Raw genomic sequence first — 26,609 nt, forward strand, 5'->3', positions numbered from 1 at the left:
GGGTATAAAGTACATATCTAACTCAAAAGGCGAAAAATTGGAGTTACTACAGTTTTAGCTGGAAGAGTCGAATTATTAGTTTTTTCTAATAATTAAAGGTTGACAAATGGAATTAAAACAAATTAAAAAATTCAAAAAGTGTTATTAAAAAAATTAGTTGACAGACAACCTGCACGTTATAAATTTAACGTTACTGATACATCACAGGGCTGAATATCGTAATGGCAAACATTTATATTTGAAATTTTATTCGGCCGATACATAAAAATAACGCCTCGGTTTACAAAATTCAACCGCTGCCGTTATTTGACACATATCGGCCTAATGACATTAAAACTATAATAATGAAATTTTTCCTAGAATAGATCAGAATTAAAATGAGAATGAGGTTCTTGAATTGCACGTTGTTTTGTCCAAACACAATTTTGATTTTTTTCGAAATCCAAATTCAAATTCAAATTGTTTCAAATCCTAAGTAGATATTTTTAAAATTTGTCCATTAAACTGGGAGGTTAAAGCAACTGGTTCTGTTTTCTAAATGTTGGCCATTGACGGATAATGATTAAATGTCCATTATTTGGACAATATAGGCTACCGACAGTCAAATTATGAATATTAACAACGTCGATATATACGAGTAGTATATCTATTCATGCAATGTCACTTAACGCTAGATTTAACTTTCTAGATTTATTATATGCAATCTTGTTAATAAAAAATATAAATTACGTTTGATTAAACGTTTTGCTCCCCCAGCCACTAACACTTGCTTGCAAATGCATATTTTCTTTGATTATTTAACTACTAAGTGACTTGTTCCCATAAATTTTGCATATGTAGTTTTTATTTAAATGCGTGTTTTATGGTAGCAATGAACGAAACGGTTTAATCTCATATCTCTAATAGAAAAAAATATATCCCACTTAAGATAAATTGTCACCATCTATATCATGCTTATCCCTAGAATATCTAAAGTATCATTTATACTGCTTGAATTTCTATACGTTTTCGGTCAATAATTTTGGAATTCGTAGATGATGCACCATCGGTACTGGCGAAAGAAATTTTTTTTACCACATTTTATAAATTAGTACAAAGTCATATCTTTGCTAATCTAATCCATTTAGTAGGGATTATCTCTCTATGAGACTAATGTAACAGAGACATTCTAAAACTTCATTGCGGATAACGAGCACAATGACAAAGTTCGAATTTCCACGACAAATAATTGATAGGTGCACAATACAATCACAAAGGAAATTGACTAGCACTTCGTCTTTAAAAGGTTGACCTTTCTGTTAGTCCATACATTGATAAGTCTGTTCGTAGTACACGTACAATGAGGAAAGTGTATAAGATCTCAGTATAGAAATTAAAGGGACCCAAGTTGGGTTATAAGTAATTATGGTCTTTGAAACTTAAGGATCTGTTAGAATTCTTAAAATTGTTTCAAATTTGAAACTGATTTTACCTTATTTACTTCTAAACCGCATTTAGTTACTAAGTTACTGTTACGACACATAATGCACCAAATTTGTAACATGCTCTCTAGTCGACTTGCAGGAAACGGCAAAGCAGAATTCATTTACGAAAGCTTCACAACTACATAATATATGAAACAATTCATAAAAGGCATTTTCCTTTAAAAATTGGATATCAACTCGCATTGGGTAGGTATACCTACAGTGAAAATAATAAATCAAAATGGTAATTGGAATACAGGCGTAAACATGCGACGAAAAAAAGACCTACTTCAACTACCTTACAAAATTCAGATAAATCTAAAAGTAGGTACTAAAAGTATAAGGAGAATAATATGCCATTACTATAAGGAGAAAAACGTAACTTTCTCTCTTTTCCAGTTTATACCAGCACGACACGCAATGCGCATATATGACGTCAAAAAACTTATTAAACATTAGGAGTCAATTTTTAATAAGATTTGTGGCAAACTTCGACACTAAAATGTCGTGTAAATATTTTGCGTGCAGGTATCACAAAACGTTCGAGAATCATTTTCGAACCCCCGCGCCGGGCTATATAAAAACTTCCCCCTTTGTTTGTCTTATTCGGCCTGTAGAATTGTGGTATATCAACTTTCGCATCTGCATTCGGGCTCTCGTGCAGTAAGTCAAATCTTAAACGTTTATAAAATATTGTTATTTATTTGTGTTTGCTTATCGCCGTTTAGCACCTATACCTTTTAGCACGCTAGACTTTTTACTCTTTTAGTAATTGGAATATTGAATTAAGTTTAGATAAGCCGTTTTCGATGTACTAATACAAAGCATCAATTCCTCAAATTGGAAAAAGTACTGTTGTGTGGGGGGCCACCAAAAATATTCTGACGTTTTACTGATATAAATCCTTATTCACAAATAGGAAGTTTTTCGAAATCGTTTACTTTTTCAACGCATGTAGACGAATCACGTTTGATTCTTTGTAGATCCATTAAGGGTTGAAAGTGTCCGGATGCGTGACATTTACTCAAATGTATTAAGCAGTTCCTTCTTTTCTGGAAATGCCGAAAAAGGCAAGTTCATTTCAATGGAGGTAATGCGTGCTTAAAAACACTTTTTTTTTCATTTGAGGTGGTCTCTATGGGCCCTACACGACAAAGCTAAATTTTTTCAATTTTTACGCTTTTAATTCACAGAAAAGAATGTATGTTTCCCACGTTTGTCAAGTTGTCCGTTTCTGAAAATTTCTGAATACCACCGTTTAATAATAAGTACATTGTTTTACTTTAAACGGTGCCCCTATTACGTGCAATTGGCGGTGCGGTGGTAAATATTCTAAAATTGAATTTCTTTATGCATTTACTTTTAGCACCCCTTTTCTATTTAGCTACCATTTACAAAATGTCCTTTAGCGACCGGAAGGTGAATTATGCACTTCTTGTTGCATTTCGACGAAAAGCGTGCACTTTCAAGCAGTGCGCATTTTTCCGAATGAGAGAGTCTCTTTTCACTCACTTGTTAACTGTCTGAATATTATCACAATTTCCATCTGTGATCTTATGGAAGCGCCTACCTACAGTTGATTTTATCATCATAAATAACAAACTGTGTGAAATCGGGAGAACTAAAGTGAGTGTCAGTTTAGAAACGTTTAACGCCAAGTATGCAAAGTGCATCATTAAATGCCAAGACCTTAAATGTACTGACCGCTGTCACTAGAACATTCATCACATTGAAATGGAAATAGTTCAAAGTTTGGTCGAAACATAGTTTTCCTAGCCTTTCATGGTCGCAGGTAAACGGAAACCTCGTTGATTTATAGTACTTATAGTTAATGACGAAAATGTCTAGATCCACGAGTTCCTATTATAAAAGCACGTGTATTAATCCGGGAATGAAACAGAAATGATATTTTAAAAAGGACAAAACGCACTCCATTTTATGAGCCAACGGCACATACAACCCTTTACAAAAGAGTTTCCTTTAGTTTGTAGCGTAGGTTGATTTAATATCCCTGCCCGCATTGGCATTATTATTCATAAACACGCATTTATCGAAATCCGCGTAGCCGCAACCCTTTCAGAAAATATGGCTAGTATTTGAAAATTGTGAGATTAAAAGCCTGTATATTAACTTCGTTAACTTTGAAATTCACGAATGCGGCGATTAAAACAAACAACCCCATCGTCGGTCGGTCTGTAGACTCCATTACGCTCGGTATCGTACCTCATTGATGCTATTTATTTAAACATTAAACAGTAACGAACGAACAACGGCTTATCTAAATCGGTTCAACTGCAATGTGCACATTTTTGTTACGAGCAACTACCAATCATCTAATGAGAGAAAATTTTCGACCAAGCAATAATTATCATTATAGCCTTTATAAAAGCGCCGAAACTAACGAAACTACAAAAGCCTTTACTAAGTATTATAAAAGGTTGAAGCAAAAAGCGAATTAATTTATAAATATTAAACGAAATATTTGTTTACATACTGGAATCAAGAAGTTGCTTTATGATATCTTTGTGCTGTTGCCCACACGTTGGATTTTCTTTATGATGTTTTGGAAATTTTATAAAGATAAATTTTAGAATACGAGGTCTAAATCTAAGCTAGTATTTTGGAAGTGCGTGTGAAAAGTCGTACTATCAGTAGTTTTTCAAATTGTGTTTATGTACGGTGCGTGATACGGTAATTTGTCCCCATAATGTGGTATGGTGATGGCAACTTGCATGAGTTTAACTCAACTGAACCATGAAATTTCGTTCATTTAAATAAAACATCTTCAAATTCATCGACAGGTTTTTTCATTATAAAATTGTGCGTAATCAAGGATGCTTTTCAATTTTCAATTCTCCTATGGAACATTTTAAGACGGCCGCTTAAATTGAATTCGCGTACACCACCCGTTCCTGCTCACAGGGTTCGCAAGAAATGAGTAAATTGTTAATTCAACCTAGTATTTTGTGCTTACATTTTTATAGATCTGGGGAATGCACGAATTACAAGAAGGTTTTTGCAGGCGATGTAATTATGTTTAGTTGTATCTGTGTGATTTTTCAGTTAGATTATGCTATGGCGTTTATTAATCATATGTTTGTTTGAAACCCAAGCACTTTCTTAAAAAAAAGAGTATAGTTCTAACAATTGTGACAATTGTTATCTGATCATGAGCTACTTTGGGGATCTGCTTTTGGTGTCAATTGTCACGAGATTATCGCAAAATTGACTTCAATACGTCCATTGAAATGGCATTTACTTACTTATGTAATTGGCAGTACAAATCCAGTTTAATACATTTAGTTATAATTTTGTGCTATACATATAAATAAACATTTTGTGCTGCTCAGTGCAACAAGATGGTAAAAAGAGTCAATTTTAAAAATAAAATTTTTACTAGTTTTGCCTAAAATAATTTTATCTCAATTGAATTGTATGATATTTATTGTTGAGGGGCACAAAATTTGTTTGTTGTTTCATTTAATTTTGTTCTTATTGCGGAGAGTTAGAAATTTGATACCCATCAACTAGTTGATCAATTTACCTTTGTTGGTACCTGCTACAAATTACAATTTTGTGCGAGCAATTACCAAAAGTAAAGCCATTCTCACACTGATATTCCCATCTAGCAAACGGACACACTTTTTTTTATCAAACTAATCGTAGGCAAAAGATTTGGAGTGATTGGGAGAGTCTAGAATCCACATCGTTCTTCGAGTGTAAAGAATCGAAATTATTCGAAGGTTTTGCAATTAATTAGGGCATTAGATACCTTAAGAGTTTGAGGAATTAGAAGATTTCGAGGAAAATCGTAAGGATTGGAAGATAGTGAGAAAATCAGAAAAGCATTTATAATCTGGAGGATTTAATGTGAATCTGGGGTGAAACTAAGAAAAGTAATTCTGTCTGAAAGACTTGAAGGGATGCAATTGAAGAATCCACAGAATCTGAAACTGAAGAACCGGAAGAATATGAAGAATTGATGAATTTTGAAACATCTAAAGAACCTGAAGGTTAAAGAATTTGAAAGGTCGGACGAATTCGAACCATCGAAAATTTGGACTTGGAAACGCAAGGCACAAAACGTTAGAAATATCGGAAGAGGGATCCGAAGTACTTTAAGTTCCAGAAAACTTGCAAAAATAGAAAACCATCGGAAAACTAAAAAAAAAGGTTTTTGAAAAGCAAAAAAACGAATACAAACAGTTTGAAGCTGAATATAGGAAAAAATAATCCGAAGAAATGGACCACCTACCCCGCCCGGCTGTCGTATCGTGGCCAAGGGGTTAACGGTGCCGACATGTGGTAGATGGGCGTCATACCATGCGCTAACGCGGAGAGCACAGGATGGTGGAGGGGGTCTCGGCTTTATCGCCCGAACCAAGAGGACACAACCTCAGGAAGGCTGTAGTCGCCTCACACGTGTGCAGGGGGCCCGACGTGTGCGTTTCTTTCTCTCATAGTCATCGGACTCATATGGACCAAGAAAAACAAAAAAACACTCCCGGAACACCTGGTACTGCAGAGCCTAAAAAACTTTCCGGAGTAGCGCGCCAGAAGCTAAAAAAGATGAGGCAGAAACCAGGGGACTCTAGGCAACCTGGCCTCTCATCTGATAAAGTGGGGTAATCTAAGAGCTATAAGCAACCAGGCAATGCTCCTATCGAGGCTGCACTGAAGACTGGAAGGAGAAAGCGACACCGGTCTATTGGCAGCATTCCCGACGGAAGTATCTCGAAAAGGGCAAAAACTGGAACCGTAAAGGATACCAGAACGTGTAGCGAAGCAGCTGCAAGCTTCAGAATGGCTTTTGTCCATGAAGACCGGGAAGGAACGTTGTCGAAAGGGAAGACAAGGCGCATCAAAACTTGGATCCCTGACAGAGTCGACGCTTTTCTCATTGAGGAGGTTTCGCCCATTCACAGACGGGGGGGAAGGCCGTTCATCACATGCGCAGAGCAGATGAAATATCGGTAGACTGAACTGGGACCCTATGGGGACTTCATCTGCGTGACGCACAAACTCTCCAAGACGAAGGTGGAGGCAGAGGAGGTGACAAGCATGTAATGCGAAGAGGCAGCCGAATCGGTTCGTTGAAAAAAATTGAGGGGGTTATACAGAGGCCGCAAAGGAGACCTTGGAGGTTTTGCTTCATTCACACCTTTCGGGATCATCGAAGACCCTCGCAAAATGACGTGGGCGAACCATTTACTGTGGAACCACCTGTGAGGGGAACAGAGGAGAGTGTGTTTTGGTGGGAAGTGAAGACTTTCCATTCGTATAAATTCCCAGGGATGGATAGAATTGTTCCTGTTCTACTACAGCAAGGTTTCGACCTGCTAGCCTCCACACTATGAGACCTATGAGGAGGGATCGTCAAGGGTGGAGCATTCACTATTTGATGAAGTCTCCAAAGATAAAACCCTCAGTATGATAACTAAAACTAGGGCCACTTAATTTAGTGCTCGAAAATAAATAGTACAAAAGCATATAATTTTCAACTGTCGACAATTAATGTTGCACAAGATTATAACTTGTATATTTCGCCGAATGGGGGGCTTTAAACGACCCATTTTTCAGTTTTTCGCTTTTAACTCGAAAATGGTGCGTTACACTGAAAAAGTTCTTCAGTACAAAATGAAAGCTTATTAAATTTTCTATTTGTTTGGTTATATACATTTTTTCGAAAACTGAACGCTTTAGCGCCCTCCTTCCCCCAGCGGCACCGGAATTTGGAGGGACTTTATTTTTTCTTGTTCAGGGAACCTCTCCCTACACATTTCTGAAAAAATTGGAACTAGTATTTTTAGTTTCTCTGATTTTCCTATTTTGACTGGACTATAAAAATCTAGCATAATATTCGACACAATGTCGGTGTTGAACTATACTTATTACTCGACTTATTTTCTTAAAGTGATGACCGAAATTGCCGATCACATAGAATGAGACTCGATTTTGCAACTTCTAAAGTTTCATCTGTCTTTTCGGTATCTTTGATAGAGAATAAGATGGTGAACGTTTCTCGAAACAATCAAAATTGTAGCATCCTCAGAACCACAGTTCATTTTAATGAGATCGACTTTCGAGTGGCAAAAATTTGTTTAACGAAGTAAACAACAAAGGTTGGTCGTTTAGAATAAACATTTTTTACCCCAAAGAGAAAATGTATGCTTTAATTAAAAGCGCGCGTCTGAATCTTGAAATAATTATGCGGTACATTGCGTTGTTTTCCTATAGAATGACGTATAAAATCACACATTGTAATTAAAACATGCTCCTCCAAAGGTAGGTATCATTTTTTGTACGCCTTTTCAAATGCACTTCTTTTAATTGATGAAGTACTCACTCCACTAAAGGGATTTCGAGTGGCCTCTCACCAAGAAACGCAGCCTGTTGCTCAATAAGTATATAAAAAGGGCGTCGCAAGCGAATTTTGTTGACGTATATCTGGATTTGCGTCACATTTTGAACTGAAAGGTGAATTAAACTCATGCAAATTTGCGGCCCAATACGGGGAAGTTACGCTTTTTAAATTAATTTCGGTAACAATTTTCGCTGAACTTGCGGTGTAAATATCGACAACGGTTATACTTGTACAATAAACGTGTACATATTTTTGCATGCACCCCTAGGGACTGGTGTGCGAGCAAATGGACAAAATCTAATTTTTCCCATCGGCTAGTGTACGTGAAAATTTGTAGGTATCGTAAAACTTTAATTGTGTAATTTTATTGCCTTTAAAACTGTTTTCGTTAAACTAGTTTTTTCCGGTCTACGTACGTGCTAGCATATTTTATGTCCGTCTGTAAAGATGTAAAAGCATAATGGTAGGAATATTATAATTTTACAACGTTTTACTGGGGAACTAATCTCTACGTAAAAGGGATATAGAAACTCTTAAGATGTATGGAAGTTTTTACTACAACTGATTAAAAACAAAGGATTAAAGAGAAGAACAAATAGTGAAAATCAACTACGTACCTTGGGGAGTGCCTGAAAACAAATAAATAGAAGAAAATTGTGTCAGTGCATTATTATCACAATGAATTTAATAAACAGAACAGTCATTTAAATAGCAATTCTTCATTGAAAGCTATCGTTAACATTAATATTTTAATGTAATCTGCTACATGTAATGATCTATAATACCCAATTCCATTTGGCAATTATAAATTACATCCGGTAAATGTACGCCAACTTAACTCATAGAGTGGCTTTATGTAGTTACAAAATGCGTCATTCATTTAGTATTAATAGACATTGAATGCTCGGAACATACTGATTGTTTTATGGAAATTTGTGCAAAGTATATGCGAGTATAGCCAACCAAAGTTTAGAAGCACATTTATTACAATAGAGTTAGAAGTTTCCAGAGTTAGTGCGAATGAATATTGTAGTTAAGACAAATCGGCCTTTGTGGCCAATTTCCTTATTGTATAACGATAGTAACAAATCGCAATATAAATACGTATTGTGCTAGCCAGGAGAGAATGCCGGTAACAGTACATCTGATGGCGGTCTACAATCGTATGGTTTAATGTGAAAATCATACGATTGTAGACCAGAATCAGGTGTTCTGTAACGAGAATGATTGGTTGATTTCAAAAATTAATGGAAGTTGTGTTAAAATAATGGGACAACGGAAACATAAGGAAATGTTAAAGGAAACAAAACTGATTATTATTACAACAGACGAATACACACAAATTAAAACACGACGCGTTGAATATAAGGCCAAAAAAAGAAGTGCACACATTCTATCTCAAATTAAGAACGAGTAGCACATTTTTTAAGTTTTGGTTGGAAATGAACTTTTTTTTTCTACTATTTGGGTCTAAAGAAGGGAGAAAATCGCCATAACACCTCTCAAATCTCATTTTTATTAGCGTATCGCCACCATCTTGAATTTTTTCGTTTTGTTTTTCATATATCCGCTCAGTGGCGGACTGGCAAATTGAACTGGCCCGGGCAACCGAACAGCACCGGCCACATAACGGGGGGTTGGTTATACCCGAAATTTTTCTCCAAAGTAACCCCCTAAAATAGCATTTTAAAGCATTTGCACTTATTCCAAAATCGATTACAAATGTAGTGAATAACATAAAACGCGCGCTGCACAACGACATCATTTTAATAAAAAGATAATAATTATAACAAGTGCGATACGTCTTTTTATAGGTTTTTTGGGATGGAGATTACAATTTTGATGTCAAAATATGATTTTTGAATAAATCCTAGAAAGATATACAAGATAGCGTCCAAATTTAGAGTTAAAAAGTGTACCATTTACTCCAATACCCTTACTTAAATATCCCCATCCCACACACGAAGAATCGGACAACGAGTAAATTTACGTTTATCTGCAATATTTTTTTTGCTTGTTATTTTTTTGTTTAAAAACGTAATATATCTGTAAGTAATGTATTTTAGTTTGAGTTAATATATTTATTTATTTACTTTTTTTTTATTTTATTCAGTAGTTCCAGATTCCCCCCTCAAGCAGCCCCCCCCCCCCAAAGAATTAACAAATAGGAGTTTCTGTTTTAGTACCTATTTTGATCTGAAATTCGAGATTCTTATTCATAAAAACATATAAATGGACGTACGACTCGTTAATATTGAAAGAATACAAAAATCAACACCCCAAAAACACCACCCACTCCACCAAAACGCCCCCAAAAATATTTTTAACAGCAAATTTGAATTCAGAAGGTTCGAAAACCCTAAAATCAATGTGCTATATGCCCATACTTTTTAAAATTTTCATTTTTGTATTTTTAGCCCCTTTTTTGGCCGCCTCTTGAATTTCTCAAAATGCTCAAGAGATGGCAAGGTGGCATCAAACGGATTCTCAAAGTAGACATCTTTACGAACTAAAAACCATCAAAAAACCTTCACCGTACTTCACTTCCAGGTTAAGCCAAAAATCCCAGTTTCGCATCCAGACTATTAGGTTAAGCTCGGCTTAAATTTGCTGGTGCAAACGGAAAACACACAAATTCCGGAAATTGAAATACGTTAAATTAGTCTTACTTTGAAGTATAGTATTAAGTATAAAATGTCGTAGACTGCCTGTCTGCCTTCAAGACTGAATTTTATCGTTAACAAGTTACGGCCCTACGGTAGACGACACACGACACCGTACGGCCGCACCGGCGTCGGCCCAAAGTACAGCGGCCCACCGGGCACTTTCCCGGTTGCCCGCGGGCCCAGTCCGCCACTGTATCCGCTACTTTCATACTCACATATCTATGAAATAAGTATAAAAATAAGTTACACGTATATGCTGATGATACGCGATCACAACAATAATTTTTGAAAAAACCGAAGGTGCCTACGAAAAGATTAAATTAAATCTTTATACCTATGTCCTAATCATTGGAATCTAGGAGTCGCTTAAAAATATCAGTTCAAAGCAATTTTAAATGAATATTCATCACACTTTGCCCGTCAAGTTCGTGATTTCTAGTTAAATTCTCATGTGCATTTCAATCTCATTTAAAATCAATACCAATAATTCATTAATTTATTTCAAGTACACACCGATATAAACAGTAGAGGATATTTTGATTTTTCAGGTTAGTGTCTTTCGTTCAAATGAACAAATATTATACGCTTCTGTATATGTAACGGGTTAAGTGGAAGACCAAAGGTAATGGTTGATGTCACTGCTATCTGAACATTAGAGCGTTCATATACCTCCAAGTGCAGTATGGGCCTTATGAGAATACAGTGCGTGCTTGCCAAACTTATTTTGCTGATGTATTACTGCATCGCTTATAATACCGTACGCTGAATTAGGCCGCCGTACGCAGGTATAACAGACACAGTTTCTAACCTTAAAATGATTAACAACAAACTATAAACACTTTATATGAAAAGATGAAGTGAAAATTTGTATTATTTACGTTTTATATCGAAAGATATTCATCAGTTAGATATAGAAGCCTGATGAAATGCACTTATAAGTATACAGCATACAGGTAATCTTCATCTATACACTATATAATTAAGTTGGGTGGAAATTATAGTGTCCTACTTTTAATTACAACCAAAATACAAATACAATTACAGGAACAGTGTTTATTTTCATCATAATTTAATACTTATTACAAATCAAAAAGATAGTGTTCATCGTTGGTGGAATATTTGCAATTAAAAGAATCGTTCTATTTTGGTTGAGACTGTAGTGTTTATCAGCTGTGCTTATTTTAGATATTTTTACGTAGTAAAATAAAAATTTTGGTCAAATAAATTTGAAAGACGTAGGCACAAATAAAATAAATAATATAATCAGCCAGTAATGTATCACTAACGTCAAACTTGACGTGCAGGTTATCTGTAGAAAACGTTATTTGTCTCATACTAACTAACGCCAAATAACGTTTTTTGGCAGCATACTTGCATGTTAGATTTGACGTTTCTGATACATTACAGGGGTGAGTATATAAAATAAAAAATGGAAGCCTAACACAGCACCCTATGTCGTGTATTGTACCTGTCTTGAGTCTTTAAAAAACATGCTTTTTTTATATGTATGACCACAAATCTCTAAACTGTCTACTATTCTTAGTATGCTCAATTCTTTAAACAACAGTCTACGTCAAGTTTTAGGTGGTAAAGAGTAAATGACTTTTACGGCACTTCCACCCCCATTTTAAATATTGTATCGAATGTCTGGCTGAAAGTTCGAGTAATATGGGGTAAGTAATGCAGAATCGACGATTAACAGCTTTTAGAGTTGAGTCAACGTTTTAATAAAAAAATGAAAAGGTTTTTCCTAGGAAAACATTTTTTGGACATCCCCCCAAATGTTCTAAGGTTTTTCTAATAACGTTTTTTGGATAAGACTATAAAAAAGTCAACAATTCTTTGTCAAAGCTTGAAATGCTGACTACAGTTCCTATCAATAGGTATAAAACAACATCTTTCCGAACGCGCTTTCTATAATATACTTCATATTATAATCTAAAATTAACGGGCTTTTAGATTCTACTTGTTTCGCGTGAATTAGAATAATGCATCTGATGTAATAACGAGCACTATTTCCTATGAATGTTGCAACACTTGTCTAAGATGTTTGCCCTTTACTTTTGCATAATTAAGAAAGCTCCGAAAGAAAGAAAGCTTTTTCCATTTTCTATAAATCTATATTTTTTTGTCAATAACTTTTCCTTCTATTTCCTTAGTAAGAATTGAAAAAATGCACTAGAAGACTTGTGGAATACTTTTGTCTTTTAGTTGTTTCGCATGAATTATAAAAATGCACTATGCACCTGACGCAACAACGGGCTCTTGTTGCCTACAAATCCTACAAAATTTGTTCAGCTTCTGATTAAGGCTTCTCCAAACCTACAGAGATTTATTTGATGTCTTATAGTTTTGTTATACAGACATTCTTTATGAAACAGTTTAGAGTTATTCCTGTAGTTTCGTCCAAAGATCAAACGTTTGGGAGCCACCATCAAAAAAGTGGTGCAAATTGCATTTCTTTAATTTGCCGTATTATGGGAAATAAAATGTTAAACAACTTTCGTATAGAAAAATTGTGTATGCATTCGATATTTACCGAGATGTACACTATATTCCATACATAATGGGCACCCTGTATAAACTTTGGAGGTTCAAATTCGAAAGCTCCTTGACAGATTTGTAGAAGAAAAAGGTACCCGACGAGAAGGTTCTAATATACAGCTCCTTTAGTTAATATTCCACGCTATTGTCAATGTAAGGAGGGCGTTCGTACTTAATTTTGGTATCACCATGTTATCGACAAGAACCTTTTGTTTATGGGGTATAGTGATATTTAGTTATTTATGTCAAATTAAGCGTTGTATATCTTTAAGGAAAATGGTCAGTTTTTTTAAGTTGATTAAGATTAACAGCTTTTTAAAGAAAATTGGTTATGAACCTTCTCAAAGCAATTCTTCGTTCTTGCGGCAATTCAAAACCGTTGGTATCGCATTCATTTTGGTGAACTCATTGACTTTGACACTGTTATTTTAAAGTTCACTTAGAAAGTTACTTCCCGGTAGACTTATTAATTTTGTTGAATATTAGTTTTTCACATTTCAAATTACCTACGGATGTAGTTGGCACACATGCTTACATGTTCGTTTCAAAGCTCGTATATTCGACAATTTTGTTCTTAAATACTTAAAGAACATATATTTCGCGAAGTTTTGATTACGTTCATTGTCCGGCAAGTGTTGCCGTCCAAATGAACTCCTCCGGACTCTTCGTTTTATATTGTGTCACCAAAAACGTTATTGCTTTACTGTATTTGAGGACCTGCTCGGAACTAACAGAAAATGTTTGCCTACGCACCATAGAAGATGAAAAATCTCTTAATTTTTATTAAAATACCCGATTGTTCAATGTCTAAAGAAAAGATGATCTCTAAATAAATACGTTATCATCGAAAACCTAGAGAATCTTTTAGAAGTTTGATGAGTTATTCCTTGATTTAAACAGAAAAAAGCCTTAAGAACATGTTACAGCAACTACTAGGCATATTAAGAGTTTCAAAGCCTTTAACGGTCTTTAACTCTGTTCGAGAACCCTCTAATGGCTCTAATGGACATCACAGCATTTTAAAAGAAATTAAAAAAAAACATTTATGAACCCTTTAGACTTTACGCTTTTGTACCCTTTAATAGTCTTTAAAATTTATTAAGGTCATTAGGGAGTTGGAGTTCCTAAAAGTTTCTATGAGCCTTTAAGACCTCCTAAGAGTCGCCTACAGCCTCGGAGCCTTCAAAGGACCTTAAAAAGCCTTCTAAACTTAACAAAACAAGCTGATTTTGTTAAAACATTCTTCATCCTGTTTTAAAGTAGGTATGCAGGAAATAATCTCACAGGATTATAGCATTCAGAGGGTTGGATCAAATAACATTTACAACGCGTTAACCACAACGATGTGTTGGCTATTTTTTATAAGTGCCATAACACAAATAACGCGCTAGGGATGTTTTAAGAGCAACGAATTGTTTAAATCCCCCCTTTGTTACCAGTTACCGAATTAATTTTTTTAGATGTTTATAAGAAAACCTGACACCGGTGCAAAAGTCCAAGATGGCTGCCGCGTGGTCGCAATTACTAGTTTTGAGTGGTATTATGGCATCTTTCCCTTGTTTACAGTACAGTACAGTACTACTTAGAACACATTACAAATCACCAACCTATTTGGCTATCTCAAAAGAACATTTTTTACTAGTTATCATCTTTATAGTAACAAAAAAAGGTCTGTTTTTCTATATTACCCACATATTCAAACGCACTATCTTTGATAAAAGTTCCCAAACGCTCTTGGCATCTAACACCGACTCACAAGTTTCTAGTAATTACCGATGCTAGCACCACCAATCTCTAACACATGAAACACAAGACCTACTTAAGCATTACACTGTTCTTTCGTACTAACAGGGTGCAAGCTCTACATACCTTTGTTTTCTATACAGTATACATGCGCGGTGCGCACGGACGTGGCGATGCAAACACACAGACAGACGTACATACATTACAAGAGATACAAAATAAATCATGTAGTTAGTTATTATAACACATTAATCAGAATTTAATCTAAAGCTTCTACTTTTTATGTATCATTTGTGAAACAAAAACATTGCGAGGATCAATGGTGTTAAAATTATTTAAACTTAAGTGCAACGGTGTGTTTCTCTCAAACACTCGATGGACTAAAAAGTGCTTGATGGTAGTTTTTTAAACAGTTGAATAAGATAATGTAAAGTGTGTGTAAAAGGGCGTGTATGTATGCGCATTAATGCCGTTCCACATAAAAGTTATATAAGTTTTCTAACTCGCGTTCTCCTTAGATCTCAACTTGGTTACTTACCCGCTTTTAGTTTTGCAGAATTATTTATCTTTCAACCTTCAGTTTGCTTCAACAAGGATTTTGTGATGTATGGCTTTCCACGCGCCGCAGGATGAATTCGTATATGAAGGAGGATGTCAGATGCTTGCGATAGTAGAAATTGATCATTGCTCGGTTAAATCTTAGATAAATTTTAAGCGGAACATCACTCATTAAAACAAGCAATAACAATGAATGAAGCAAGAAAATGCTGTTCATGTGCTTAGATAAACAACAAATTATATGAAAATGAACACACAGCAATCTCAAACACACACGTTCAAAATTATTTTCGGTAAAACGTAACTAAAGCGAATGCAGAATTGATACTCACTGTTTTTTTTATAAAGAAGTATTTCAAATTGATCGTAGAGTTGGTGTTCAAGGCATTGATCAATTCTTGTTATCGTGTCCTTATCCGTCAATTCCCCAAACATAAAGCAGCACCTACACGATTTTTGCATGACTTCGGCCCTGTTGTAACCCGAAATCTTGCAGAAGGCCTCGTTGCAGTAAACTATAGGAAAATCCACTATCTGAGCATTTGCTAATAGGAAACTGCTATCCGCTGAAACAAAAAAACGCAAGTTGGAAAATAAGATGATAAAAGTGAAGGAGTAAATAAGCATCATATTTACAATCCCCTTTTCACTTTGCAACCGCACAGACGTTGACTATAACGGCATAACATAATAGAGGTAGCCACCATTTTACTCTATTAAGCTTGTTCAAAGCTCACTTCAAAGCTTTTAACAATTGTTACCGCAAAGTATATGAAAGGAAGTAAAATGTTAATTTGAGGCTTTTTGCTCACGTGTAAATAAAGTTTTATTGTTTTCGCGTACGCCTTTAACGTGCACATCGTTTACTAGCCCTTTTTGCTTCTTTATATCATGGTTTATGTTAGTAAAAGTGAGATCAAACTTTCTTGGAAGGTTGTAATTTCTCAGTGTATTTTAGTATAGCTTGAATGCGTATTTTCGGTGGGATTATTTCAAGATCGATGTCAGAGACATGTTGCATATACACCGGTGGGTTTCGACGTTTATTTCTAATTTAATTCGACTGCTTCAATTAACGCTAACGAATTGAATTGCTTCATTTACAGCGAATTTAAAAATAAATACACTGTTTTTAGAATAGTTCTTATACGAATAGAACAAAACTTATTTATTAAGCGCCAGCGGAAAGCGATGCAAAGCTTTTTAAGGGAGTCTGTGGTGTCTGTCTGCCTGTGAACACAATAACTGGCAAACGCTTGGATCGATTCGATTCAAACTTTGGACAGTTGACAGATGTAACAACCCTATTGGAAATGGATCAAATCCAATGATCCCGTAATCCAAAAATGTTTGCCGCCCTAAGAAAATTTAAGGTGGATGTTATTCTGCCAACTAATTGTATACATCTGATAACAAAACCAAATGAGTTAGTCTAAAATGTCTTCTATTTTCAGATTTGAACTTAAATTTTTCAACTATTCCTCAACCAACATTTTATGACTGATAACCGAGATCTCGTGGCGATGCATGGGCCTCTTATACATGGTGGCACAATGAAAACGCAACAGACTGAATAACTGGTAAGGAAATAGTTTTTGGAAAAAACCAAAAACACGGCGATTTTGGTTGGAAGAGGTTTTTAGGTACTCCTGATAAAATACTGATACGATTTTATTTCAGTGAACCAGACGTACTTATGTTACATAGTTTGTTGTATTCACCTGAACCCTACAGTCAAGTGTATCTTCCAAAATAGTCGCTCGAATTTAAAAACTAAACCATAGTCGTTTAGGAAATTAAGAGCCGTTTCCAATGATGTGTCGCTCGGCCCAACATCAAATTTAAAATTATTGAAAGGCCGCTTAGGGAGCTGACAGCGGGGGTGCAAATTGGTAAGTAAAAGATGTCCCCTTTCCAACCAAAATCGACGTTGTTTCTGCCGTTTTTCCAAAAACTATCTCTTTGCGAGTTATTTGGTCTGTTTCGTTTTCGTTGTGCCACCCCGTATACAGGATGATACAGGGAGATCAACAAACTACGCTGCGCCGCTCTTCTAAAATCTTCGCATTAGTGCTATGACATACTATGCTGAAAACCGCATGCGGGAAACCGCATGCTGGAAAATAAAAAACCGCGCCATGTATAATTAAATGTTTATATGCGGCGACCGCAAAACGCACGTAGTATGTCTTTATGCATTTAATTATACATGGCGCGGTTTTTTATTTTCCGGCATGCGGTTTCCCGCATGCGGTTTTCAGCATAGTATGTCATAGCACTTAGTAATCATTTGCCGCAACCAGGTATATGTGCACCAATACTAAACGTAACTTATAATTCAATCCTTCTTTGGTTCTATTTCGTTCGTTTATTTTGCTGCACAATCTTCTCTTCTTATTACTTTCGCCCTTTTCAAAACAGTCGTTTTAACGCTACACGCGTTTCATTATGATGTTCATATCAAACTTGTATCATTAATAGCTATTATGGTGCCAATGAAAATCACCTAACAGCTTTTCAGTGATGCGTCTCAAGTGGTATATTGCAATTTAACACTTTGTTACCCTTCAACACTACCGAATTGACTTGGAGTATTTAAATTTTTTGATTTAAAACGATTATTTCTTATTAGCCAGCCACAATGTGCGGAATTATGTTCAGGAACAACTAACAATGGCTTAATTTCTACCTCGCAAATTCGAAAAGCTATATGAAAAACGGTATCCCGACTATAAGATATTATATGGTGTAAGAACGAGAACGTACATTTTAAGGTAACCAACTTATTAAAACGTGTTTCATTGCATTTTTGATCACTACGAGACGAAAAGCGACACTTTAAATAGAAGACAAAGAACTTTCATTTATCCAATTAAGTATACAAATAATTATTCCATCCTTCATTATAGTACAATTAGAGGTGATACTTTTCACTAATGTAACAAATACAAAAAAAATATACACCCAAAATGAAAAAGGGAGTTTACCGCATTCAAATGAAAGCAGTTTCTCGCGAGTTCCTTTACTTTCCAATAAAGAGAAATTGTGATTCTCGAGCTCTTCTACTAATTGTGAGCATCCTTCGTGCAATAGTGTACTGTTTCTTCTCGAACCATATACAACATGCAATATTTTTGATAAAGGACGATTATTAAAAAAAGGTTCATTATTAAGACAGTGCTTGCGTCCTTGCGATCACAAAAAATCCCGCGATTGCCGAAGGATTACGACCCCGTAGGCCGTAAGTAAGCGAGCTTCGAGTTTCGTAGTACGATTACGCTTGTTTTTACTTTGGAGAAGTGTTCGGGATAGTAATGGCGATTAGAACTCAGGTTTGAGATTGCATTATTTTGTTCGAACGTTTACTTGACCGTTGGGATGTAGTTCGGCGGTTTTTTTTAACGTACTTTTGAGGTAAATAAAGCTTATGTAGAGACTGGCACTGCCCTCTTCACGATCTTTTGTGAACGGTAATAGGTGGGAACATGCCCCACAGTTATTTGCCAAGTACATAATTAATACTAAATATTAGTTATGTAGTACCTATCTGTAGGACAACCGTACATTGTGCAAGGGATGGTTTTAAGCACGGCATAAAAGAATAATTTATACGAATACAAATAGTGGCTAAACTAGTGTGCCAAGAAAACCCTTGCTATAAGAATTTTAATTCCTCATCTTTGGAGCAATGAACCCTATTGCATTTTTTGTTCAGTCTTGTTAATTAAGAATCGTATTATAATGTAATTAATACTTTACAAGTCAGTTTTGTTCATAGCAACAACAAAAAAATAGTATGATACAGAATACAATGCAACATCGTGTAACTGCCTACCTGTGCTCTTACCTTTGTTTATTCAAAGCTCTTACTTTCAGCATGAATCCTACGCAAACCAATTAAAATATAATAGCAGCTTGACTTGGGGTAAAAAACTAAAAACTGAGCATATACCTTAATTTTTGGTAATATATTTCCATGCGAGTAATAAAGAATAAGTTGCACGAAAATTGGACTCAACAAGGTACGTTCCCATTGCAGAAAAATTTGTCATAAAAGGAAAGGAAGACGACGAACTCCAACGCGACATGATAATATTCTCTCAGAACATCAAACCGCGTTTCTGTTATTGCGCTTTTCCTTTTGCTCTCTTGCGAAATTTATGAATCCTTCCTTTATGACGTACTTATATTGAAACCGCTCACTGATATAATAACAAAGTATTGATTTCACCCGTAAACATTTTGTTTAATGAATAATATAAATTCGTATCTTTACGAGAATACTACAAACTTGAAAACGGTCCTTGCCCTCACCAAAGTTCCCATAGACTCATTATTTAATAAATCGGACTGAGGTCTTTGATTTGGGTTGGTTCTCTTGAATAATAATTAATTATTATAAAAATTGCCTTGTTACAGTCAGTGACCTGTGTGTAATTTGTTATGCTAAGGGGTCATGACATAAATTATAAACGAGGAAACACACTAACCCATTTAAACGTATCGATTTGGTGGTTTAATATTTATTTTATTGTACTAGGCATTGATTATAGACCGAACAGGGTTTCTACTTTTTATTCTTTTATGCGAGAACTGTTTTGGGTTTCATTGATCCTTGCACTCCTCAGAAAAGGAAACGTGCACTTGTGAATGATTCAGGAAAGTTTTTGCACAAGCACAGAAGTTTTGCTTCTCCGAACTTTCAATTAATTGAAACTGTCAAAATAGCCAGTGCCTTTTTATTAAATTTGGATGTAATAAATCAGCGCTGGAAGCAATCGTTCGGCTGACTACGCTGATGATTGATGTTGAAGACGATTGCTTCGAAACAAACACATACTTGCCCTTATTTTCGGGGTCATGTACAGTTCGTTGTATTCACAACTTGTACTCATCAATTTTATTGGATTTTGGAAGTAGGTCGATGAATTACGGCCGTAAATATTAATGTGCCGAAGTGGAACGGAGTCAATCGATTTATTATAATTTGTCATAGAAAACGGTGAATTCATTGGAATATAATATCTGCTAAGAACAAACACCCTTGACCATATTTGGTACGAAACTGCGTGTCGTATTTAAGGCACGATATATGCCCATTAAAGTTTCTAATTAACGTACACAACGTTATCGTGTAGGAGTTTCTCAAAATTTAACTTTATGTCAGTGATGTCTTCATTGAGTACCAACCATTAATTGCTTAGATTGAACGGTCTTATACCATCGCCTAGATGTGTGCAACAGGGTAGAGATTTTCGTGCAACGAATCTATATAACTCACTCAATTCAAGGTTAATTTTTTTGTATAGCGAATTAGTGGAGCTAGGAACCGGTTTTGTGACCTAATTTTGATGAAGTTGTAAATGACGCGGTCAGGAATCAATAGTATAAATGTCAAGTGTGAGAATTGGTACATCTACTTTAAATGTTAAGGTTTTCAATTTTTGGGAAGAATGACCTGAAACAGTATGTAGCAAATTCATTTGGAAATAAGTAACAAAAAAATAAAATTATATGCTATAAAGTATAACTAATTAAAATAAATACATAATTACTAAGCTATTTTGTAATTAAAACAGAAGAACCGTAATAAGTAAATAGGCTTTAATCCGGTTACGAAAGATTCCTAGGTCTTCATTTGTCAACTTTTTCCCTTATGTATATATTACTAGAGGAGAGTTTTTCTTTTTTCACTAAAGACGAAGTGTTCTCTTAATTATCCGAGAAGCATCGCTCGTAATAATGTAGGGATTGATCTATCTCTTATTTGGGATGAACGTATTTGTCTGCACAACTCAAAAATCAAATGTCAGTTAGTACAATACAATATTTATTAGCAAATAAATGCCGGACGAACCTGAACAATATATTTTTGGCTCAGAAGTCTCTCCAAGATCTCATACGTAGGAGGATAGTCTTGGTAGAATTTTTGTATGTATCTTTAATGGACCACATTAAAGCAATAGACACTGGTTCCGAGTTTCCTGTCGCTTATTTCAATAGATGCATACTAAGCATTTTCTATCTACCCTATCTTCAGCTAAACCAGCAGTTCACATGTTATAAAGGCTATTTGCAAATATTATATCTCTAATTCAATTGGTTAATCTTAATTGAGAAGAATTTGTCTTGTAGCAGTATTCCGACAGCGAGTTCGCACTTTGTGTGCATTTAATGCTAATGCTACACTCATTATACGACCCAAATTGCACTTTTCTTTTACTAAGTAAGTCGTTCGCTTAAGTTGCACATTTCTATATCTTTTTTTCTGTCAACGGATATGATATAGGTATTTGATTACCCACACGAACGCTTTTTTGCGCTATTTTTATTTCTGTTAGTGTTTTTGATGCTCAAACAAATTTTGTGTATTTCGCCCTGCACTATATGCATTAAAATAATTTATGGATTCGGAACGCCGATATTGTTTTCCTTCGTAAGAAACTGCTTTACGTTTAAATGCAGAAGAGACTGCTATGCATATTACCAATCCAATAAATTTCGACATTTACATTTTACGAAATGTTCACGTTTCGATTTTTAAATCTCAAGCTATATTTATTTACTAAGACTGAATCACTTCAGTTCCAAATGTTCCAATGTATTCTTTTAAAAGTAGTTCGCGGTCACGTTTTTCTCTTTCTTCTCCTCTTCTCGGAGTCCACAATCCTAGGATTGGTGGGACGCAGTCCTCCACCCTTTCCTATCCTGCGCTAATCTTTTCATTTCTACATAACTAACCTTGTCTACGTTCCTAACTATTTGGTCTATGTACCTAAGCCTCTGTCGTCCTACCCCTTATTACCCTCTGTCCTACCTTCTATAGCTAGGTGTACTAATCCCCGGTGTCTGAGCTCGTGCCCTATCGTTCTATCTCGTCTTCTCTGTACGGTTTTCCACATTTCCCTATTTTCCTGTACTAGCTCCAAGACTGCTGTTTCTTTTAACTATTTTTATTTTTTAGCGTATTTTTGATTTTCAAAAAGGAGCTTATAAAATGTCATCGTCATAAAACCAAATTTTTCAAATTATTTACCATTTTAGATCATTGAAGATTGTTCAACAAAACAATTCAATTTGTACAGATAGAAATTGAAAATTGAATACATTTCTTAAAACAATGTTTCCGAAGCGGTTGGTTTTCAGAGCATACAAAATTGAATCGAGTTCCTCTGCGAAATGGATACTTCTTAGATTACCCTAAACGGAAAGAGAGTTTAATTTGGATAGCCGTCGGATGTCTCACAATTTCTCCGAAGATGGATAGCGCAATGGACATTTTTCGGATACTGAATCGCTGGTGTTTTTTTTATTGTCTATGACGTACACAGCCGGAAAAGACTCGTCATTTTATACGCGTGCTTAATAGTGCAAATCACTTTTATTTCATACTGTCCGGTATATGTTCGATTACACTATCATTTTGAGTCCGGTAGGTGAGTTATTACAGCATCAGAGCCGGTAAGTGTCGCTAAGCAACACTTACCGGACTGTTATTTGTATACATCAAATTTGACATCTTCACACAATTAATTAAAAACCCCAACATAAATTTGGCTGTAATTCTTTATTTCAAACATTAACATTGATTGTAATGAAACAATTTGTATTGCCCTCAACACTAACGCCTGGGTTATTACTGGATGTCGAGTTAGTAATGTTTGATTCCTTCTGCTGTAGAACTTCAATGAAATTTTCGCCGCCTTGTATCAGTTGTATCATACGGTCAATCTTAACTTTTCCTTCTACCGAGCCTTCGATGTATTTTTCTGCCGTCGATGAGCTTTTCCATGCCCCATGACGCTTTAACACCGAAACCCAGGCAGAAAAATCTCAATTTAAAAACTTACTGCGTCCAAAAAGTATGCCAACATGACTTTTTCCTCTACTTGTTTCGCCCCATGTTCGTTCCTCCATTGGCAAAACACTTAGTACTCTTTTTCATACCTTGCGGCCGACTTCTTAGGAACCAACTTTTCGGTTGCTTCATGAGATTTCGACAGGATTGTATCGGGAACAGTGGAACATCCCACAACGTTTATAGCGTCCATTTTTAGTGAAAAAAATTCAATGTAAACAAACTACAAACTATAGCAACGGCCGTTACCACAGAAACAAGGTAATGCGATTTTTACAATATAATGAAATTTTGTAATCTTTGAAATGAAATAATGATACAAAACAGACTTACAGTATGAAATAATAGTACATTATATATCAAGGTAGAGAAGTCCACTATTATTGCCTGAGCACCAAGATTACATCTCGAGGCGCTTGCGCCGAGGGGTGTAAGGGGCGAAGGCAATAATAGACTTCTCTACCGTGGTATATATACTATTTTTTTCACTACTAGCACTTGAAATCCTCTAAATTAACATATTATATTGATAAGAATTTTTTGTTTCTTAATTTAACATGTCAATCAAGTACGTTGAAATACAAGTCAAACAGGCCGTATTTTGTTCTGTCATTGAGATATTTTCAAAAAGTAATTTCGTTCGATTTTTTTCAAAATGTGATAATTTTAGGTATGTAATTTCTCTGGAAATGGCGGATGGTGCCAATTATTCATTTTAGAGAACTTGTCTAAACGTTTATTGAGCGAAATTTCGGGTTGTGTTTTCTAAAATTGACAGCGTGACAGTTCTCATTATTGACTACTAGTTAATAATCTCCACATTATTAACCACTTTGAACAAATGCCGAGAAAGCCTACTTTACAAGTGGAAAAAAGGTTAATAATCATGTCATCAGACGCTAGTAGTGAAAAAAATACGTTACGATATACCTACGTCCGGTAGGACTTGTAACAGTACTCGTTTAAGACATTCTTGACTCGGCTCCTGACGTCGCCTCGTCCATAATGTCTAACTCGTACTGTTACAAGTAACCTACCGGACTTATAACGTAAATAACTATAATGCTGTCAATGTTTCTCTAATAACCCAAATGGATAAGCTTCGTGTTTTCGATTACTGCGTGAATTTATTTTGCGTTAACGAAAAGCGTCCTACCGCGATTATAATTGTTTTTTTTTACGAAACTGTCACCTTGAACTCTACCAAAGTAATTATACGAAATATACAAGTTTTAGTCGGAGGTGGTTAATTGTTTTTCATAGTGCACACAAAGAAAGTGTTTAATCCGCCTCGGTTAAACGTAATATTTCCCGATGAGTCCCTTAATTTATTCCGAAACATGTGTTTGTTTCTTGAACACTTTACTTTCCCGGCGTGGCAAATCCAAATTAGAATATGAATTTCATCAAACCTAAACACACGTACCGTTGGCACAGACGAATTTTTATCGCAATCACCGAAATGATTCTATCTTGTGCGCTTTGACGAAAAGAAACTGAATCATACTTCAGTTACTGGCTAACGCACTATATCGCGGTTTCATCCTTAATCCTTTTCGTATTAAATTTTTACTCGAAATTCTACTGATTGATGAATGCCTAAAATCGTTAATTCGAATGCTTTATTTTGCACTACCACTGACCTCATGTCGAATTTGCAATTGTAATTAAAGGGCTCTAATTAGGATAACTGAATATGATCTAAATCCCCGACATCTCGTCTGCAGACATCCCGAATCCATTTATGAAAATAGTGCTCTACAGAAATTAAAAGATTCAGAAAGAACCATATTTAATTCCACCAAATGCTTACAGATTTATTCTTACAATTCAATGGCGAAACTTTAGTTTGGAGTACAAATCGTAATGTAACTGAGCGTGCTCTTTATTCCCTTTTTTACGTTAATGAGTTGTTTTATTATTTCGTTAGCTCCTGTGTGACCTATTCCCACTCACGGACTCAAAAACTGAAGTTGTGCCTCAGTTTACATAATGATAAATAACTGATCCTAAACCACTTTTATACAGCTCAGTAACTCATAACGTAGAACGATGCTAATTTTCAGAAAAATGTGTTTACCACTTCAATGTTTTCTGATTTCATCGATGAAATCTTATAAACACCCTTTACAGAAAAAGAGAGAAAACAGTAATGATTGTATGACCACAATTTGTACTGAAATTGTTGACATAGCTCAACGAATGCACAAAAAAAACTGAGATGGGCGGATTTTCCATGTTTGTTATTAAACTTGGCCCACATTTCAATGTAAACAGAATCCCTACACACACAGTGTACTGAATTAATGGTTTGCTGTTGAACCTACGTCAAATTTACCAATATGTCCTTGACGAAAACAAATATACGATATCGCATTCAACCCGAAACCTATCAATTTACATATTTAAGCTTTTTTTAGTGAACTTTATCTTGAAACACAACTGAACAAAAGTGATCAGGTGTAGGTATCTTTTAAATAAGAGTTAAATTGGTATCCGGTACGCGACAAATTTCCCCCTTATGCAGAATCGCCTAACACTAACGACGTTTACAATCTCGTTTCATTTGCTTTCGCTTGGCTTGGTAAGGGGAAAATGATATTAACGTTGGGGAAGTTTTAATGACTTTTTGCAACATAAAAATAAATGTAGGTACACTTGCAAGATCGTAGAAAATTTTCATGTAGAAATGGAGGCTGGGAAAGGATACAGCTGACGAGCCTGACCTACACTCATTAGGGCAATATTCACAGTAACATGGATAGAGGGGTGCTTTCCGTTGTTACATACCGTTGTCGTAATTTGAAGCTGCATTAAATGAATTGAAAGAGGAAGGAAGTAAAAATCCTTTATGATCTTCCAAATTAAGTGGCAAAAATTACCCGCGATCAATAACATTTGGTCCAATATCTATAAAAGTTTTACAATGAGATATGATTAGACTGCTATTCTTTACCAACTAACTAGGGAAGCCCGACTAGTAATACTATTCTGGATTTTTGGCTAACGAATGGTGAGGGGTGATATCTTTTTTATGGTGTCAATGTAAATACAAAACTTTGTATACTATTTATGAGCATCTTAATATATTCAAATTTGAATTTCCTAATGAGTATTTCACTGTAACATGCACAAGTTACCACGAATTATGTATAAGGTCTTTCAACTCAATTTGTTCCACCCGTTCAAATTTAATCGGTTTCTGAAAATTGTGTTAACTGTAATGCAAGTGAGTGTTCTAGCGTGAAACGAGCCAGGGGTGTGAGAAAATAAACTGCTTTGTAAGGGACGGTCCGACTCCTCTAGTGTTCAAGATTCAAAGTGAGGCATTCAAGCCACCGAGACGTCAGGGTGAATCGTGTAAACGTGTTGCTTTCGTTATTGTATTTGGAGAGCTTTATTAAATTGAAGAC

General features: G+C 35.4%; 1 protein-coding gene across 1 annotated transcript in view; it reads right to left on the minus strand.

Annotated features, from left to right (window-relative positions):
• Nucleotides 1-3,949: 3,949 nt before the first annotated feature.
• Nucleotides 3,950-26,609, minus strand: part of LOC116168146 (potassium voltage-gated channel protein eag-like) — a 99,028-nt gene continuing 76,368 nt past the window's right edge. Inside the window, exons 2-5 of the mRNA XM_031483815.1 lie at nucleotides 15,671-15,904; nucleotides 14,907-14,915; nucleotides 8,445-8,456; nucleotides 3,950-4,014 (exon numbers count right to left, since the gene is read on the minus strand). Of these exons, the coding sequence (XP_031339675.1) occupies nucleotides 3,950-4,014; nucleotides 8,445-8,456; nucleotides 14,907-14,915; nucleotides 15,671-15,904 (320 nt within the window). The remainder of the gene's footprint in view (nucleotides 4,015-8,444; nucleotides 8,457-14,906; nucleotides 14,916-15,670; nucleotides 15,905-26,609) is intronic.

This window comes from Photinus pyralis, unplaced genomic scaffold, assembly GCF_008802855.1.
Source record: "Photinus pyralis isolate 1611_PpyrPB1 unplaced genomic scaffold, Ppyr1.3 Ppyr1.4_LG4, whole genome shotgun sequence".
NCBI classification, from domain to species: Eukaryota; Metazoa; Arthropoda; class Insecta; order Coleoptera; family Lampyridae; genus Photinus; species Photinus pyralis.